This window comes from Lutjanus erythropterus, chromosome 23 (genome assembly GCF_056507025.1).
Source record: "Lutjanus erythropterus isolate fLutEry1 chromosome 23, fLutEry1.hap2, whole genome shotgun sequence".
Classification (NCBI taxonomy): domain Eukaryota; kingdom Metazoa; phylum Chordata; class Actinopteri; order Lutjaniformes; family Lutjanidae; genus Lutjanus; species Lutjanus erythropterus.
The window spans coordinates 387,362-407,361 of NC_139339.1; the positions used below are offsets into that span (position 1 = coordinate 387,362).

At 44.1% G+C, this 20,000-nt stretch overlaps 2 protein-coding genes and 1 pseudogene across 6 annotated transcripts in view; 2 read left to right on the plus strand and 1 right to left on the minus strand.

The window, feature by feature from the left end:
- ctc1 (CTS telomere maintenance complex component 1) overlaps window positions 1-11,196 on the minus strand; it is an 18,456-nt gene extending 7,260 nt beyond the window's left edge. The window contains exons 1-18 of one of the 5 annotated variants that reach the window (XR_014769045.1): window positions 10,507-11,196; window positions 9,598-9,826; window positions 9,028-9,127; window positions 8,744-8,837; window positions 8,315-8,537; window positions 7,876-8,114; window positions 7,648-7,777; window positions 4,587-4,895; window positions 4,370-4,492; window positions 3,864-4,093; window positions 3,626-3,773; window positions 3,326-3,540; window positions 2,914-3,080; window positions 2,602-2,716; window positions 2,057-2,426; window positions 1,271-1,360; window positions 392-529; window positions 178-224 (exon numbers count right to left, since the gene is read on the minus strand). Coding sequence is in view for 3 of the 5 variants with exons in the window: in XM_084711988.1 (XP_084568114.1) it covers window positions 178-224; window positions 392-529; window positions 1,271-1,360; window positions 2,057-2,426; window positions 2,602-2,716; window positions 2,914-3,080; window positions 3,326-3,540; window positions 3,626-3,773; window positions 3,864-4,093; window positions 4,370-4,492; window positions 4,587-4,895; window positions 7,648-7,777; window positions 7,876-8,114; window positions 8,315-8,537; window positions 8,744-8,837; window positions 9,028-9,127; window positions 9,598-9,648 (2,789 nt within the window). In the remaining 2 variants the exon portion in view is untranslated. Of the gene's footprint in view, window positions 1-177; window positions 225-391; window positions 530-1,270; window positions 1,361-2,056; window positions 2,427-2,601; window positions 2,717-2,913; window positions 3,081-3,325; window positions 3,541-3,625; window positions 3,774-3,863; window positions 4,094-4,369; window positions 4,493-4,586; window positions 4,896-7,647; window positions 7,778-7,875; window positions 8,115-8,314; window positions 8,538-8,743; window positions 8,859-9,027; window positions 9,128-9,597; window positions 9,827-10,506 lie in introns of those variants that run through there. The other 4 variants (XR_014769044.1, XM_084711988.1, XM_084711986.1 and 1 more) reach the window with 4 other exon arrangements.
- LOC146305089 (uncharacterized) lies at window positions 5,037-7,634 on the plus strand (annotated as a pseudogene).
- A 159-nt stretch (window positions 11,197-11,355) lies between the features above and the next one.
- hmgb2b (high mobility group box 2b) overlaps window positions 11,356-20,000 on the plus strand; it is a 9,245-nt gene continuing 600 nt past the window's right edge. Inside the window, exons 1-5 of the mRNA XM_084712134.1 lie at window positions 11,356-11,504; window positions 14,119-14,277; window positions 15,251-15,402; window positions 17,376-17,550; window positions 19,363-20,000. The exon at window positions 19,363-20,000 is cut by the window's right edge and continues 600 nt beyond it. Of these exons, the coding sequence (XP_084568260.1) occupies window positions 14,128-14,277; window positions 15,251-15,402; window positions 17,376-17,550; window positions 19,363-19,488 (603 nt within the window). The 5' untranslated portion in view covers window positions 11,356-11,504; window positions 14,119-14,127 and the 3' untranslated portion in view covers window positions 19,489-20,000. The remainder of the gene's footprint in view (window positions 11,505-14,118; window positions 14,278-15,250; window positions 15,403-17,375; window positions 17,551-19,362) is intronic.

The window sequence follows — 20,000 nt, forward strand, 5'->3', positions numbered from 1 at the left end:
TTTATTTTTCATAACCTCTCAGAGCTGCAGCCCAAACTTTAACAATCACTGAAATAAAGTTTGATGTTTGATTTGATGAAAGATTTTCATTCAGATTTTTGTGTCTGAGGATAAAAACTAAGATATTTAAATATGAATGATCAATCACAGAAGACATGAACTCAATAATCAATTTACCTGCAGTCCAACACCTCAGAGACAGACAGGACTGTAGGAGACAGAGCCTGATCACAGACAGAGACACAGACAGAAACAGACACAGTTATTTTATAACGTTCATCGGTTTGAATTCCCCCAATATCAACACTCTAAAATATCAAGAACTCCAAAATCTGTAGGTGTGATTTATCTGTCTGTAGGTGTGTGTTACTTGTCTGTAGGTGTGTGTTACCTGTTTGTAGGTGTGCAGCAGCAGTGGGCGTGTCAGAGTGTGTAACCTCCAATCAGGTCGGACGTGAAGGGTGGAGTCGGTGTGAAGTTCCACCCCACTCTGACCAGAAACACCACAGCCAATCAAAATGCTGGGATCCTGGTAGACAGATACACACAGACCAATCAGCTGAGTCTCAAGTCAAAGTTATAACAAATAAAACCTGCATGTTAAAATCTACTCAGAGAAGTTTGTATGAAGAAGTCTGCCACCTAAATATTATTATTATTATTCATTTATTTTATTATTAGTATTTATATTACAGTGTGATGTAGATATTATTTTATATTATTATATGTTATATTTTATTATATTATTAAATCTAGTGATGAACCAGTGAAAGAAGCTGCTGAAAACAGTTCATTAACTGTTAAAATGGAGACACCTGCTGGACGACTGTTAGTACGACATCTGAGAGGAGAACAGTGAGGTCACTGCTGGAATCATTTACATCATGATCAATAATATATATCCCAATATCTACTGGATATAATATTTAGATTTTAGAAATGTTTGATGTTATCTTAGTCTTTAATAGATCACATGAAAAAAATCAAGACAATAATAAAATCTAATTTATCTGATCGATCACCATGTGTCACTGTGCTGACTGAGTGGACGCTGTCCAGCTGTGACACACATGTTGTTTATACTGTTGACATGGAAACTGACCTGCAACCATCACAGATCTGCCAGAATCACCTAATTTATACATTACATTATTTTACTTACAGTATAATCAAACAGTCTGTATGATTATGATTAAAATCTACATTTTAAATTATTTTTTAAAATTCTTTCCCCGCCCACCTCTGACATCATGACAGGTGGGGTGTTTACCTGTGTGTTAGCAGCGATGAGCCTGTAGAAAGATCCGGGCTGGAGGAGAGGAAACCAGCGAGCCGACACACCTGAGAACACCAGCACCACCTGCACAGGTAACACACACAGGTAACACACACAGGTAACACACACACAAGGTAACACACACAGGTAACACACACAGGTAACACACAGGTAACACACATGGAAATGTCTGTCACTGAGGTGGAGAAATGCTGTTAATGTGTCATCAATACATGACAATACATTGTTTTTTCATGTAAACAGTAACCAGTAGATTCTCCATGTGTGGTCAGTTTATCTAAAGTCTGTTTGTAAAGTTTGCTGTGACGTGTTTTAGTGATGCGAGAGGCTGCAGGCTGATGTTTGGTTACACATCAGACCTGCATCGTTTCAGAGAACTCAGATTCTTTATGTCATTAATACTGATGAGGTGCAGACTTTTAATATATGAGTCAGTCACAGCTGATCTTCCATCATGCAGGTCACATGATCTAATGGGTTAATATATATAGTGTCACAGCAGGTGAGATGGCGGCGGTCAGTCGTGTGTCTGTTGAGTGAACTTCAGTGTGATCACTCTGCTGGTGACGACAGACAGAATCATTCATCTTGTCAGTTGTAGTCGTAGTTAAAATGCTTCTTCCTTCTTATGTTGAGTGACGATCAGCCTCATGGTTCATTACCTCCTGCTGACACTCTGCTGCTCTGGATGCATTATGGAATACAACCTGAGAACACAGGTGTATTATGGGACATGTCAGGTGTGTTTGTATGTCTCACCTTGTCCTTCCTCTCTGTCTCCGTCTCCCTCTCTGTCATTGGTTCGTTCTTCGGGTCCCACCCCCAGATGACCACTGGACCAATCACAGCAGCTCTGACAGAGAAGCACAGCGTCAGCCTCGCCTCCTCTTCCTTTAACCCCGCCCCTGTGTTCCTCCAGGCCACACCCTCCTTCTGCTCCACCCTGATCACCATGGAGACACAGGACAAGGAGGTGGTCGTCCTGGTAACGGAGGAGGAGTCTTCTCTTCTTCTCTTCCTTGCTGAGACACATACTCCTGACTCCTCCCCCTTCTGTCGCAGGTGTGTTACCATGGCAACAGATGGACTCAGGATGTGGACTCGGTCCAGAGAAAACTGCAGGTACACTCTGTCACACACACACACACACATGCGCACACACACACACACACACACACACACACACACACACACACACACACACACACAGCAAGTATTAACTCATGTCAACAGGAGTGTGTGTGTGTGTGTTGTGTGTGTGTGTGTGTGTGTGTGTGTGTGTGTGTGTGTGTGTGTGTGTGTACCTGCAGTGTTTGTGTGTGATGTACTTGTCCTGGTCCAGGTGTTGGTAGGAGGGGAAATCTGATTGGATGAACCTCTCTGTTACCATGGTGAAGAGCTGGACACACACCAGACAACCTGCACACACACACAAACACACACACACACACACACACACACACACACACACACACACACACACGTGCACACATTAACCTAACCTGCAGAGTTCAGACTGTGAGCTGACCTCTGACCTCTGTGTGTGTGTGTGTGTGTGTGTGTGTGTGTGTGTGTGTGTGTGTGTGTGTGTGTGTGTGTGTGTGTGTGTGTGGTACCGATCCAGGCCGTGTTGAAGGCCGCCCTCTGACCTCCCTCCTCCTCCTCCTCGCTGGTTTCCGTGACGACACAGTTGACAGCTCCGGTCCCGTCTCTGAGCTGCAGTGTGTGTTCAGACGTCTGTGATGGAAGCTCTAACACTCCGACCAACAGCAGGGGGCGCCGCCTGCCAGACCACACACACACACACTCTAACCCTCCTTATTGATCATCTATAATCAGTTCATAAACATGATTAATAACACATCATAATGTGGCTGTAAGCTGCTTGAGTTTATGTCCAGAGGATCCTGAACCTTTATTAACAGGAAGTGAGGACATGAGACAGACGGGACAAACTGCTATGACAACGAGTGTTTGTGTCAGCTGTAAACGTCCCGTGTGACTTCCAGGTCAAAGGACAGACATTACCTGAGTCTGTCTCCAGTCTGGACATTGTTCTGAGGGTCAGAGGACAGAGTCCTGCAGGACCAGGACAATCCTGTGTTGATCTGAGATCTGGTCAGACTGGATCCACCAGGAGGCAGCAGAGAGCTCAGAGACACTGAAGACCAGGACTCAGACTGCAGGGACTGACTGAGCTCTGAGACACTGATGTACTGATGGACAGCAGGGTCCACGCTGTACTGCAGAGACACAGAGGACACAGAGGACACTGTACTGCAGAGACACAGAGGACACAGAGGACACTGCAGGGTCAGGTGTATCTACCTGTGTCAGAGGACAAGTGTGAGGCTCGTCCAACATCTCTGAGTAAATGTCCCTCCTTCCTCTGTGTCCTTGTGTCTTCACACACTCCATCAGCTTCCAGGACAACAGACACACACACTGCTGCTGCTTCAACACACTGGGAACCAGACTGGAGACAGACGGACAGACAGACAGAGAGACAGGTGAGTGGACAGGTGATCAGACAGGTGTGAGCTGGGAACAGGTACGACCATCTCACCTGTGTGTCAGCTGTGAGCTCAGGTGACAGGTCCACAGGTACTCGGAGACGCCCAGGTTTTTCTCCAGCAGTAACCGTGGTAACACTCCGTCACCGGGGCAGCTGGAGTCGGGTGACGACCCCCCCACCCTGCTGAAGGCGGTGACCCTGAGGCTGGAGCGCAGACAGGTGCAAAGCATGCTGGGAGGAAAGTCAGGACAGGGCCGGTACAGGAAGTGGACATGATGGAGCTGCAGGGAGAACATTCAATAAAACTTTATTAAACATTCAAAAAGAACTTTATCAGTCATCACTGACACAAACACAATGAGAGCAGCATGTTAAAGAAACAGAACGTACTGGAGGGATGGTGATGGAGAACCCTGTCAAAAACACTGTTCCAAAATCTCTCACTGGTGTTCAACCACCTACAGGACCCCCACTCACCTGTACAGTGACCCACCTGTACTGTGACTCACCTGCACAGTGACTCACCTGTACAGTGACTCACCTGCACAGTGACTCACCTCCACTGTGTCTCCTGGTCTCAGTTTCCTCCTCAGACTCGGCTGATAGGCCAGGCACAGGCCCACCTTCCTGTCCATCACATACAGCCCCGCCCCCTCACTCACCACCTCAGTCACAGTGCCCTATCAGAGGAGAGGGGTGGGGCTTATCATACAGGTGACATTAACAGGTAACATTCTTACAGCCAATCAGAGCTCAGTGTTCTCTGTGTTTTACCTGGTAACTGATGACTCTCGACTGTTTCATCCCGACAGCTGATTGGATGGTGTCTCGGTCAGGCTCCGCCTCCTCACAGTCGTCATCATCAGCATGTGACATCATAGTGGGAGGGGGCGTGTCTAGGTGTGAGTCAGAGTGTGTGTCGTCTACAGGTGTATGTGTGTAGTTTGTGTGTAATTCAGACTGGTCAGTCACACACAGGATGTTGTTTCCTCTCCAGCCTCGCAGGACACACACACGCAACGCCGTCACACACACACTCTGACCAACACACACACACTGAGTCCACCACAGCCTGCTGCTGTCCTACAGACAGACAGACAGACACACAGACAGACACACAGACAGACAGACACACAGACAGACAGACACAGACACAGACAGACACACAGACAGACAGACACAGACAGACAGACAGACAGACAGACAGAAAACATTAAAATTTAAATGAAAATAAAAACAAAAAGTACAGAAATAACAAAGTAACAGATTACTTTAAGTACAACTACAGTATCTTCATTAGAAATCTGTAGTAAACAGTCGTGTTTCAGTCCTGGTTTAAATTCATACTAAAGTTGTCATAGGAAACTGGACTTGTTAGAGTTCTTGCAGTTACACCAGAACAAGTACCGTGGTGGAACTCATTAGATCAACTGAATCAGCCATCAGGAACAAACAGCTGACTGTCTCTGAGGCTGAGCAGCTCAGGTTAAAGGTCTCAGCTGTCCTCTTCAGAGACAGGAAGACTCTGACATCTCTTCAACGAGACCAGGACATCACTGTTCTCCCTGCAGACAAAGGGAGATGGACTGTGGTGCAGAACACAACAGAGAACCATTCCAAGGTGAACAGTGACACATCCACCTATGAAACACTTAGGTGAGATCCTACCAGCAGCTGCAACAAGAAATCAGTCTGTTGTTTACAACAACTGGAGAAGGATCAAGCCACTGACAGACAGCTGACCGTCTATAACCAGGAGAAGATATTCCTCACATCTATGGACTCCATAAGATACACAAAGATGAAGCCTCACTCAGACCCTCCATCATCAGCAGCATCAACTCAGTCACTTATAACACTGAAACACCTGACCATGATTTTGGCTCCTTTGGTTGGAAACACTCCACACCACATCAAGAACTCAGACTAAGACCAGGGAAATAAAACTGGACCCAGATGAAACCACGGTGTCCTACGATGTTACATCACTCTTTACATGTATTCCAACCACAGAAGCAGTTTCAACAGTAAGAGAACGACAGCTGCAGGACAAGACATTGTCCAACAGAACCAACCTCACCACGGACCACATTTGTGCCCTGCTTGACCTCTGCTTGACCTCTGCTTGACCTCTGCTTGACCTCTGATTGACCTCTGCTTGACCTCTGCTTGACCACCACATACTTCCAGTTCAGCAGGTTTTTTACAGGCAGAAACATGGCTGTGCGATGGACTCACCTGACACTCACCTGTGTCTCTGATAGTGGCCAAACTCTACATGGAAGAAGTAGAGAGCAGAGCCCTGCACTCCTTCAGAGGAAAACCTCCAAACCACTGGTTACAGGTACACTGATGACACCTGGGTCAAAATGATCACAGACCACATCAATACTGTGGACAAAAACATCTAATTCACCCGAGAGGATGTCCAGGACAACAGTCTGACCTTGGATTGTGCAGTGAACACTGAAGAGGACAGAAGAAGAACATCATGTTTACAGGAAACCCTCACACACGGACCAGTATGTCCTCTTTGACTCACACCACCCACTGGAACACAAACCAGGGGTCATTAGAACCCTCCATCACAGAACACAGAACATTCTAACCAGAACAGAGGGGAAGGATAAGGAACTGAAGAACATCAGGGCAGCTCTCAAAACCTGTGGATACACAAACTGGACCTTCATCAAAACCAACAAAAGAAAACAACATCCAAAGGAAAAACATTGTTATTCTTTACATCGCAGCGTTTCTGAAAAACTCAGGAGGATTTTTAACAAACATCACATCCCTGTCCATTTCAAGTCCAACAACACCCTGAGACAAAAACTGGTCCACCCCAAGGACAGAACACCCAGAGACAAGCTGGAGAACGTAGTGTATTCAGTCCAGTGCAGTGAGGAGAACTCAGACCTGTACACTGATACAACACAGGAGAACCAGGAGAACCAGGTCCTCAGGTCAGGACTCAGCAGTCCATCTACACCTGAAAGACAAGGGACACTCCTCTGAAGACAGAAACATCTGTATTTTGTCCAGAGAAGACAGATTCTTTGAGAGAGGAGTGAAAGAGGCCATGTTTGTTAACCTGGAGCGACCGTCCATCAACAGAGGAGGACGTCTAAAGGCGGAAATATACTTGCTTTAACTACGCGTTCGCATACGCATCCCTACGCTTCATGGCTGCCTCGCGTATCCTGCGTCCATTTGGAGCGATGGTTGTGCGCGTCCTCAGAAATTAACGCTACGCATACGTGAACACAAACGCATGTTTAAACAGCAAGTATATCTCCGCCTTAAGACACAATCTGTCCTCCATATACGATACAGTCTTCAGATCACTTCACAGACAGCTGGATACCAACCTACAGTCATGTGACTCCAGCATGTCACATGATGGCAGAGACCTGAATGAATCTCATTCACACCTTCACTCAGGTGACCCTGACAGTTCACACAATGGAAGGACGGGGTCATGAGTCACATGACCCTCTAGGTGTTAACGACCCCACAGAGGTTTAATACCTGAACTCCCAACCAATCAGTCAGAACTGAAGAAGCAACAACCCCTGCTATGAAGACCCTGACCTGGATGACTGAGAACCTTCACAGACATCCTGATTTAAACGAGCTGACAGTTTCAGTTGATCTCAGGTGTTCAGGAAGTTTGTCCAGAGAATAATGCTGCTTCACAAACAGACTGTCAGTGAGCAACAAAAACTAACTTTTCATTTAACACTTTGATCCTGTGAACACGTCTCTCATCTGTCCAGCAGTGAAAAAGAAACAACCAGGAAGTGACATCACATACAGAGACAGTTGTGGTTCTTACCTTGACGAGAACAGGTAGACTGTGAGAGTCGTCTGTCAGAGAGAAGCAGAAGAAAGACGTTCCTGCCACAACCAGCAGAGGGCACACTGAACCCACATGACCACAGACAGACACACGCTGTCCACGAGTCCTGAGAGACAGACAGATGGAGAGACAGACAGGTAGACACAATCTGTGATGCTTCATTCCTCCATAAACCTGTCAGAGGTCAGAGGTCATGTGACCCACCTGTTGTGTAGTAAACCTGCAGCCTCTCTGACTCCAACAGCTCTGATAAGCCCCACCCCTCCTCCAGGATCAGCAGCCAATCCCTGTTCAGGGCTGGGACACAGCAGAACAGGAGAACCAATCAGCTCCACATGGCCTCCAGCCTGCTCCTCATCCTGCCCCGGGGCATTGTGGGGAATGTAGTTCCAATGAGGGAGGAAGACAGGACGATTCAGCCACAGAGGAGATGGAGACAGGACCTGGACACAGACAGACGGACCATGAACGCATCACGCTGCAGGTATGAAACCCTCAGACCCTGAACACGTCACGCTGCAGGTATTAAATCCTCAGACCCTGAACACATCACGCTGCAGGTATTAAACCCTCAGACCCTGAACACATCACGCTGGAGGTATTAAATCCTCAGACCCTGAACACATCACAGCCTCAGACTCACCTCACACCTGACGCTGCCGCTGGCGTCCGTCAGTCTCCAGCCTCCCTCTTGTCCCGCTCTCAGACAGCCAATCAGCAGCAGGTTGACCCGTGGCAGAGCCCGGTGACCTGGCAGAGAAAGCTCCGCCTCCTTGTCCCATGCTCGCTGCTGATTGGTGCTCCAGGACAGGTTACTGACACAGGACAGGTGTTGACAGGAGAGCAGCTCAGAGACAGAGACAGGCCTGAGGACGGAGGACAGGATGAGGGACAGGTCAAAGGACAGGAGGACAGGTAATAAAGAGGGAAAAAAAATAAAATATAATTAATATAAATATGTGACGAGGTATAAAGACAGACTGTTTTATTCTATTTAATCAGATTATTACTGATTATAATCACATTAATAATTGATGAGGATGATGGTGTGATGATGATGCTGTGGTTGTACCTGTAGCTGACAGGTAATGTGTGTGTGACACACATGTTCTCCTGTATCTTCTTCACCACACACACACTCAGCTGTTCAGGAGACACACCTCCACCTGGAACACATCATCACACACCTGAACATCAGACCAATGAAAAGAGTCAGAGCTTTTATCAAATGATGAAGTTTTCATTATTTCAGACACTTCTGCATGTTTCATGTCTGTTAGAGTTTCTTTTTTTTTAATCACACAGTCTCAGTTACTTTGTTCCAAAGACATTCTAGGAGCTGATTGGCTGACTGACCTGTCATTAAGTGGTCAGCAGCAGGAGGGGCGGGGCCAGAGAGCACAGGACAGATGTGCTGTGTGATGAAGCTGAAGATGTTCTTTAACCAGACAGACTCCTGCAGGAGGAACATTAAACATTATTCATTTATTAATATTGTTTACATGTTTAATTCAGTGGATCTACAGTCAGGTATCATCATTATATCATTATAATATCTAATTTATAACTAAATAATGAGCTGCTTAGTTTTAATAAATGTACAGAATTCACCAGTTTAAAGATCAACAACAAACAGACAAAACAAAACAACCATAAATACAGTAAATAAACGAACATTTCATTTGATCTATTTACTACATGAATCCAGGTTATTACAGTTATAACTGTAGTGTTTGGTGCTCAGTGGATCAGATATGAGCCGATTTAATCATGAGATAAAACTGACTGTAGAACAGTATCTGATTTTCTCCTCTCAGGTCTTTGCTGCTGCTTATAAACTAAACATCTTTAAATCTGCACATTTTTAAACAGGACTTTCGGCTGTGGAGGATACAGACAGCGGTGAAGTGAGAGGACTTTACTGACTGCTTCTCCGGCTGGTTTAAACTCCTCCATGAACGTCTGTAGAGGCTCCATGTCTGTAGGTGGACCAGCTCACTGACGGCTCAGGTTACAGGTGTTTCAGGTACGACATATTAAAGGTGAAATATGTCGTAGTTCACAGGTTCATGTTGGAAACAATCCGCTCCGTCCCACAGAAAGACTTCAAACTCTTCTTCCTGTTGAGCTACGGTGTCCGCAGAGGCTCAAAACACTGCGAAGAAGGTGGCGATAGTTTATTATAAAGGTAGAAATAGTTCATAATAGTACGTAAGTACATGAATAATGAATACATAAATAATTTAAAAGAGAGAAGAGAAGCTTCCTTTATATATTTTAGATTTTTATCTGTTTCAGTCTTGTTTTTTTCTTGCGGGGAAAACAAACCCAGGATGAAGTTAGTTTGTTTTTGTGTAGTTCAGTGAAAAGTTTTATTGACATGAAGTTATTTTATCTGTGATAGGATCTGCAATCTAATTTCATACTTGTATTTTATTTATTTCCAAATTAACTTTATGACAGACAAATGTCTGACGCTGGTATTACAAGGTTAAAATTAAAGTTACAATACACACTTTGACAGTATTTTTTATGGCAGAGAATACACACAGATTTTGAGAATATTAAGTAAAACAAAAAATATAAAAATAACATTGACTCAGCTACACGTGTACTGGGAAAATAAAGTCAAATCTGAGTTTCATTCATCTGTTTATTCTAAATCAGTGGTGCTCAAACTGTGGGGCGGTGACCCATTGATGGGTCACAGAGCCACTGCAGGGGGGACGGTGATGATCAGGGGAAGAATGTGGAGTCAAACAAAGTTGAATTTATTCATGTTGTTGATGCTCTCATGTTGACCTTTATTTCACTAAAATTCATCATTTTCATTACCTGTTTAATTAACAGTGGGTTCTCAGGTGGGAACTATTCCAGCTTCTGAAGTCAAGCAAGTCAGAAAAAATCTAAGAACAAATGATTTAAATGAAAAACTGTTGGTGTAAGAGCTCAGCTTTTAGAGCATGAACCAATTTTAATCAAGGTATTTAATATATTTATGATACTTTACATTATTTTCTGTTTTTGTACACAGTCTGATTATATTCTTCTATTATAAAAGTAGCAAAGCTCATTTCTAGCTGTTTGTTCTGATGAGGACACCTGACCAGGTGTGATGTTTCTCCTGCAGACAGACGGAAGAACATGTTCAGGTGTGAGGGTTCATGATTATAACACACTGAGGGACCGTGTCTCCACAGCTGCTGACACAACAAACACTCCAAAATCACACGTTTGATTAAATGTGATGTTTGATCATAAATCATTTTTCAGTTTTCTGTAATTTCTTTACATTGATCCATTACATCAGTAACACAGTTTAAAAACACTATATTCCTAAATACAATCAAATAATTCAGGCTACAATCTCATCTTCATCCTGGCTGCTGCTGTCTGTCGCCCCTCCTCCACCTCTTCACTGACTGGCTACTTTATTTGACAAACACCGCTTCTGACCAATCAGACACAGGAATGCGGATAGGCTCCACCCTGTTGTGTGAATAGAATTCCCGCCCTGCTGGCGTTGCTGGACAGGCGGAGCCGCCCGGCGATGAGCTTTGACTTACGGCTCCGTGAGCCAATCACAGGCGAGCATCCCCACGGGCTCCGCCCAGGTTGGCCAGCCGTGTTCCCGCCCTCTGAATAGGAATGACCAACGGGGGCGTTGCTGGGGGGCGGGGCCGGACTGGAGCTCGACCCAGTTTGAAAGTGAACCAACGTCTCCAGTGAGTCGCTGCTTCAACCCCCAAACAACAACAAGAAGAACCGAGGGAACCGAACCACAGTCCGCTGCTCCAGAGCCACAGTCCAGCCTGTACCGGCCCTCCTGACGAGTGAGTACCGTCCATCCCGGCCCCTCACAGCCGGCTCCTGGTGGTCTCTCTGCGGACAGACTGCTGTGAGTCACCGGCTGGTCTCAGGTCCGTTAGAGGCAGAGAAAGAAAGAAAGAAAGAGAAGGAAAATGGCCGCTTTGACGGTCATACTGAGACATGTCTTCTCCGAGTCTCTGTCTCTGAGTGTGACTGCTGAGGACGTGCTGTTGTAAACACGAAACGCCCATCATTGAGCGTGAATGCCAGGAGATAGCCGTGTCCCATCCATACAGCGCTGACCTCTCCGGAGCATAGACGGAGCCCTGCGTTGAAAATGCGTAGCTGTTGAACAGACCGCAGGTTCCCATCGCACACTGGCCCGCCGGTCTGAACCGGCTCCGTGTGACACCATAGACAGACGAGATCTCCTCCGGCGGTTTGTAGGGCACAGAACAGTCCGGTGTCGGTGTCTCCGAGGTTTAACGCTCTTTTCTCCGCCTCTGTACCGTTAGTTGGCCGCCGCTAGCTGACGGAGGGGGATGGGCCCGCTCTGCTCGGTCGTGTCAAGAAGGGAACCCTTCATTTGTAAAACTCTCGCGTGATTTGTACGTGTTGTTTCTTCGCTGGTGTGGTTGTACAAACTGCTGATGTTTGATGAAGGAGATGTTGTGGTGCCTCAGATCAGATCAGAGGTAAAGACAGAAAACACCTGGTTACTCAGGTAAAGATCGTTTTTAAACGTAGGTGGTAACTCTCGCGAGATGTTTCGCAAGTCTGGGGTTATCCTCTTGTCACGGCTGCTCTGCTGTCTCTGCAGAGGGCGGGAAGAAGCAAATGGTGGCCCATTGTTCTGTTAGCAGGCTAGGCTAACTGCAGCAGTGAGCAGATCTCTGGCGGAGGCTGTGGGGCCGGAGCGGGACTTCTGCTTTATGTATGCGGCTCTCAGACCTTCGGTCTGCGGCAGGCTGGAGGAGCCGGACCCCGGGCTCAGCACCCGGTACAGAGTGTCCACAGAGCGGGTCGGTGGGCCTCCTGCTCCCCGGTGGAGAAAATGGATCCCCACTTTGTTCTCTTTGTTATTCAGTCAGAGGCTCAGTGAGAGCGGACCGACTGTTCACCGTTATTATTTAACATCATTTAACGGTTCACTCTCTGATGAAATGATGATTTATTCCGTTTTTAAATGAAACAATTAAATCTTTTAAAAGGTCAAATTTACATTCTGAACAAAACCAGACAGATAGGTTAAAGGGTCATTCCACCCAAACAGTTTTCAGTTCATTTACCCGTTAAATGATCAGATTTAAACAGAATAAATATGTTATAATACTTGCTTACTTTTATTCATTTATTGGCAGTCAGATCTGCACAGTTAATCCAAATATCAGTGAAATCACAACATGACCAGATGTGAAATACCCAGATCACAGAAGCTGCAGTGTTGGTCTCAGGTGAAATATGTAATAAAAGATGATTCTCCTGATGTCCTGTCACGCTGCAGAGACGTCCTTTAGTTCAGACCATAACAAACATCCCATCATCAGGATTTTATGTTTGTTTTCTCAGATAAATAAGAAACTATCATGAATCATATCACAGAATCTGACAGAGGAATCACTATATGTTGTTCTTTAATAAATGGCGTGTGCAGCTCTGTTACTGAGCTATTAAACATAATATAACCACTGATGATCTTCAGTATTGATCATCAGTCAGTCATTGATTATCAGATCTCTTCTCATTTTGTCTACAGAAAATCAAAACACAAAGACACTGTGCTGATTTGCTGCTTTTTTAAAAACAATCTTTCTATATTCTGGGCTTCTGGTTAGCCTGCAACTAACAACAATCCTCATTATTGATTATTCTGGTAAATATTCTATAACATGTAATAAAGTGAAAAAACATTTTCACTTTTTTCAAATTTGACAGACTAAAATTTCAGTCTTCATTTGTCCAGAACACAAAGACTCTTTGTTTACTGACAGAAATGACAAAGAAAATCAACAGATCCTCACATTAAAAAGCTGATGTTTGACTAAAACATTGATTATCTAAAGAGTTGGGGACAGAATTTCTGTTGATTAACTAATTGATTAATCAGCTAACTGTTGAAGCGGATTTTGTTAAAGGTGAAATATGTCAAAATATGATTTAAAGTTAAATATTATGGAGGTGCAGAGACGTCCTGATTGACACGTCATCATTTGTGAAACATCTGTTTGTCACAAACTGCTGCTGAAATCACATAATAATATTTTTCAGTGAAAATGAGAATATAGATGTAAAAACAATCATTCCCTCTGATGTCACAGATCAAATCACAGCATCAGTCAGATTAATAGAGATGAGATTTATTGTTAAAGTCATTCAGTCCGTCACTGAACTCTGAGACACTGATGGACAGACAGATGGATGATGGGTGGACAGAAGGATCAATCTTTGAGATGACTGACAATGTGATCAATAATGAAGCTGATCAGTTATGTGTGTTAACTTAACTTTAGAGTGAATAATGATAAATTAAATTAAATTAAAATTAACTGAACTCAATAAAAAATATCAACTGCTGTCAAAGATTCAAATTAACTCGTTAACCAACATCAGTACCTTTTTTTAATGTGTGTCTGTCAGGCCGCCATTATGATGCGTAAAGACGTCAACAAGCCGAAGGGGAAGACGTCGGCGTACGCCTTCTTCGTCCAAACATGTAGAGAGGAACACCGGAAGAAGAACCCAGAACAGTCGGTCAACTTCGCCGAGTTCTCCAAGAAATGCTCTGAGAGGTGGAAGGTGAGACACACACACACACACAGACAGGTGAGACTGAGACAGACAGGTGAGACTGAGACAGACAGGTGGGACAGAGACAGACAGGTGAGACTGAGACAGACAGGTGGGACAGAGACAGACAGGTGGGACAGAGACAGACAGGTGAGACTGAGACAGACAGGTGGGACAGAGACAGACAGGTGGGACAGAGACAGACAGGTGAGACTGAGACAGACAGGTGGGACAGAGACAGACAGGTGGGACAGAGACAGGTGAGACAGAGTCAGAGACAGACAGGTCAGACAGGCAGGTGATGGGTGGACAGATAGGTGACAGAAAACAGGACAACACAACAAATCATACATGATGATGCGTTGCTATGGTGATGTTATGTTGATACAGAATAAATAAATGAATAAATAAATAGTTGTAATGATCAGTAAGAACTCAGTGTTTGTGTGATTGAGCTTCGTCACATCAGATCATAAACTCAACTATAACTTTCAGATATTTTCTTCAAATCATTTTTCATGCAGACGCTGTTTTCAGCCCCTCAAACATGTTTTTATCTGTTTATTATCTGTATAAACTCACTTTGTTTGAATTTCAGACATAACAAGACATTTAAATACGTCACCTTCAACTCTGAGAGACTGATAGTTTTTCATTATTTTAATAAATATTAATAATAAAACTCTTTGAGAAAAACATTAATGTTGAACTGTGACATCACCGTCATGTTCAGTTTGATGTGACATCCTGCAGTTTGTATCTGTGTCAGCAGGAGGCGCCGAACTTCAGCTGATTGGTCAGAAACATGTTACTGTGTATGAAAATAAACATCAATAATAAACCTGATCAACAGTGACCCTCAGAGTCTGCTGTGATTGGTTACTTCTGATGTCAGGTTATCTGTTAATCCCCTGCCTGCTGCGCCCCCTGCTGGCCGTTTCAGTCTGAATAATCATCCTGTGTTTTTGTGATGACACGTCAGGCGCTGTCTGCCAGCGATAAGAAGTGTTTCGAGGACATGGCGAAGGCCGACAAGGTGCGCTACAACAGGGAGATGAGCGACTACGTCCCACCCAAGGGCTACGGAAAGAGGGGACGCAAGAGGAAAGACCCCAACGCACCCAAGAGACCCCCGTGAGTCCACAACAAAACTCTACTGAATCTGACTCGACCGTATAAACTCTGTCGAGTCAGACTCGACTGAGACACTTGTGACGTCTGATAGAGACATGTCTTCACTGCTGGAGGCTGATCTCAGGGTGTTGGTGTTACTTTAAACATCCTGGGACCGCCATGTTTGAACGATCAACAAGAACACACACACAGTTTATCTATCAGTGTGTGTGTTTTCACCTGGCTACATCACCATGGTAACTGATGCTGAACTCATGACATATCAGGAACAGATTATCATCAGAGTCTGAGTTTTTGAAGTCAGATGTAAAAACACGGTTCTTTAACAGATTCTTTCTCTGACTGTTCTTTCAGATCAACACAGAATCTAAAGTATCTGAAGTTTTATATGTTGTGTGTTCAGAGTGAGACGTCAGAGTGAAGCTGTGTGATCTGAATGTAACGTTATGTGATGTCACAGCAGCACAGACGGTCTGTTGGTCCCTGCAGGATCTCACAGGTTGTTTTCTGGAGGATTGTTGAAGCCTAGAATCTCATTTCACAGCAGGTTTTCTCCATGTTGTCATGTTTTTAGACATTTTTTTGCAATGAAATTGCAGAAGCAAATGAAAATAAGCAGGAAAACGTTGTTTTCGTTTTTTCTGTTTCTTTGGGCAACACAACATGTCATCAGTCATGACCTCTATGATCAATAATTACTGATATTGACTGTTTTTTCAGCTGTATCACTCAGACATACTTTGAATAATATTTGTAAGTTTGATCCTGATTGGCTGTCAGTCTGTTTCACACTGCTGATGTCACAGCTCAGAGGACCGATTAGAAAACTGATTTTTCAGCCGTACTGATCACAGATAATCTTGTGTCAGTAAGATTTATTTCCGTTTGATTTGTCCAAAGAATGAAGTGATGTGTACGTCTCCTTCATCACAGGACAGTCAGACTGACAGGATCAGGTTTAAATCTGCTGGATGAACTTTAATTTGTTCATCTGTCAGTCAGAAATAATCAGCAGCATCACGATCACATTCAGGTGATCAATAATTCTCTGACAGTATTCTTCTTCTCTTGCTTTATTTGCAGCAACAGTATTGTTTTTGACTGTGATATATTGTAATATTTCTCTCCATTAGATCACTTTGTTCATGTTCACTAAAGCAGGCGGCTCACGTTCACTTTGAACAGAACAAGAGTCACATGATGCACCAAACACCTGTTTTTATGTGAGCGCACGAGTCTGAAGAAGGTTAATGACCTCTGTTGTGACACCTGTTATTACCTGTGATCAGTTTTAGGTTTGATGTGAATCGGTGTCAGAGCTGAGTGCAGTGTGACCAGCAGAGGGCAGCACACTCACTGGTTTTACTGTGAAGAGTCCTGTGAGCTCTGATTGGTTCAGCTCTGTGCCGTCTGTCATGTTAATGTGAACGTTCATGAAACCTTTGACAAACACACCTGAACAATCTGCTTCCTGTGTCTGAAGCTGATCTCAGTCACATGATCAGTGAGCAGCTGAAACTGAACTTCACCACATCTGTTCATAAAAATATAATATTTGATGCTGTCAGTCAGTTTTTCTCCTCTGGTGTCGTATGTTTGTGTTAAAATGTCTCTGAGCCGCTCATTAACCTGTGTGTGTGTGTGTGTGTGTGTGTCTGTGTGTGTGTGTGTGTGTGTGTGTCTGTGTGTGTGTGTGTGTGTGTGTGTGCGTGTGTGCGTGTGTGTCTGTGTGTGTGTGTGTGTGTCTGTGCGTGTGTGTGCGTGTGTCTGTGTGTGTCTGTGTGTGTGTGTGTGTGTGTGTGCGCGTGTGTGTGTCTGTGTGTGTCTGTGTGTGTGTGTGTGTGTGTGTGTGCGTGTGTGTGTGCGTGTGTGTGTCTGTGTGTGTCTGTGTGTGTCTGTGTGTGTGTGTGTGTGTGTGTGTGTGTGTGTGTGTGTGTGTGTGTCTGTGTGTGCGCGTGCGCGTGCGCGTGCAGGTCTGCGTTCTTCGTGTTCTGCAGTGAGTACCGTCCCAGTGTGAAGCAGCAGTATCCTGGTCTGTCTATAGGAGACTGTGCCAAGAAACTGGGAGAGATGTGGAGCAAACTGTCCCAGTCTGAGAAACTGCCCTATGAGGAGAAGGCTCAGAAACTACGAGAGAAATATGACCGGGTACACACACACACACACTGATACACACTGATACACACACACACACACACACACACACACTGATACACACTGATACACACACACACACACTGATACACACTGATACACACACACACACACACACACTCTGATACACAAAGAAATATATATAGAGCTGAATAATTATAATAATTATTATAATCATTTTTAGGATTGATTGATTAGTTGTTTGGTCCATAAAATATTGATCAGTGTTTCCTAAAGTCCAAGATGACGTCCTCAAATGTCTTGTTTTGTCCACAACTCAAAGATCATCAGTTTCCTGTCAGAGAGGAAAGAAACCAGGAAATATTCACATTTAAGAAACTGAGATCAGAGAATTTAAACTTTTCTTTAAAAAAATTAATTGATTCATTAATCCTGTCAAAATGTGATCAGGTAAGAAATGGGTGCAAACATGTGGAACACAGACTCACATCTGGACTCGATCCAGTTGTTTAGTCCACATCAGGGATCATTTGACAGTTTTCACAGCAGTCAAACAAACCACAGTAACCAGTAACCAGACCACAGGAACCAGTAACCAGACCACAGGAACCAGTAACCAGACCACAGGAACCAGTAACCAGACCACAGGAACCAGTTAACCAGTGACCTGCTGATAAACATCTGCAGAAAGAACAGGCAGAACGTCACACTTCATTACAAACACAAACATTTATTTAAACATGAGAGAAACAGTTTGTATTTGAATATTTAATATTGTGTTTGAATTTAAAGAAGTAGGTTCCCTCATGAAGAACCAGAGAACACAATCTCATGCTGCAGTGTGTGGAGGCAACTGACAGATGTTAGCAGCTGTCTGACTGCAGATTCACCTGTTGACTCAGATGGAATTGATTTGTGGGAAAGTGACAGGTCAGGTGGAGGCTTCTGATTGGCTGAGAGTCTGTCCTCAAACAGAATGAGATCTGTGTGGAGACAGGAACACTACTGAGCATGTGCAGTGACTGAACAGACAAAAGATCTTACAAGCTGCAATGATTATTGATCAAATATTTAAATAATTGGCAGCTTTTGTCATAATTTATTTATCAAGTTAAAAAACAAAAAGTCCAAATTCTCTGATTTCAGTTTCTTAAATGTGAATATTTTCTGGTTTCTTTCCTCTCTGACACTCACACTTTGAGTTTTGGACAAAACAAGAGATTTGAGGACGTCATCTTTGACTTTGATCAACATTTTCAGACATTTTATGAACCAAACAACTGATCGATCAGTGGAAAAATTATTGTCAGATTGATCAGTAGTTGAAAAACAGATGTAAACATGAGAACAGGTGGAGAACACAGACGTACGGCTGTGATGATGAAAATAATTATTAGTTTCTGCACAAAAGATTTAGTTTAAGCTCAGTGAGACGCCATGTTTGAGTCTGATGTTCAATTCTGATGATTATTGATCCATGGAGATGATCACTGATCTAAACAGATGATGTCACATGGCTGAGGGCCACGCCCACCACAGAGGTTCTGACATCAAGTTTAGATTTAGTTTTGGTCATATTTTAGTTAAATATTATAATTTTTTTTTTTTATATCTGGTGAGTTTAAAGTGTAATAGATTATTTGTTATTTATATTTCTGTTATTTTGAGGAGACGTCTGTTTTTAACATGAAGTCGCTCTGATTGTTTTTATTCTTGGAGAAAAGTGTTTCAGATTTCATCGGTTTTTATTTAGTTATGTCTCGTTTTCATCAATGAGGAAAAACTGATGAAACTGCATCACTGCTCATCGTCATGGAGATAACCAACCATCTGTGTGTGTGACAGGACATGGTGGCGTACCGCGGCGGCGGTACATACGCCAGGAACCCCGGCTCTTCAGCTCAGGGAGGAGAGGAAGAGGAGGATGATGATGGAGAGGATGAAGACGAGGAGGACGACGATGACGAGTAGAGAGGAAGAGCTGCAGCTGGATGAGAGAGAGAGACTGAGAGTGTGTTAGAGAGCGAGAGAGACAGGTAGGTGTGTGTGTTTCAGAGGTCAGACAGGTGTTAGGAGGTAGGGGGCGGAGCTTCACACAGGTGTCACAGCTGATTGGACAGGGAGGAGACAGGGGGCGGAGCTTCAGATGTGACAGCAGAGTGGTCTGAGGTCAGGGACACGTGTCCGGGTTGAATCCTCACCAGGAGACAGACAGCGAGCTGTCAGCCAATCAGCTGCGACGTGTCGTCTTCAGAAAGAATTCAAAGAACGACTCAGATTCACCGCCGCCACCAATCAGACGTCTGAACTGTAAACTGACAGAAACAAGTCGGACAGTGAAGATCCACTTTTAGAAACTGAGGTGATTTTATTGTTTTTAATGATCAATAACTCCTGATGATCAAACGATCAGTTGATTAGTCAAAGAACAGTTGGATTAATTGATAATGATGATAATGTTTAGATGTGTTTATTCAGACGGT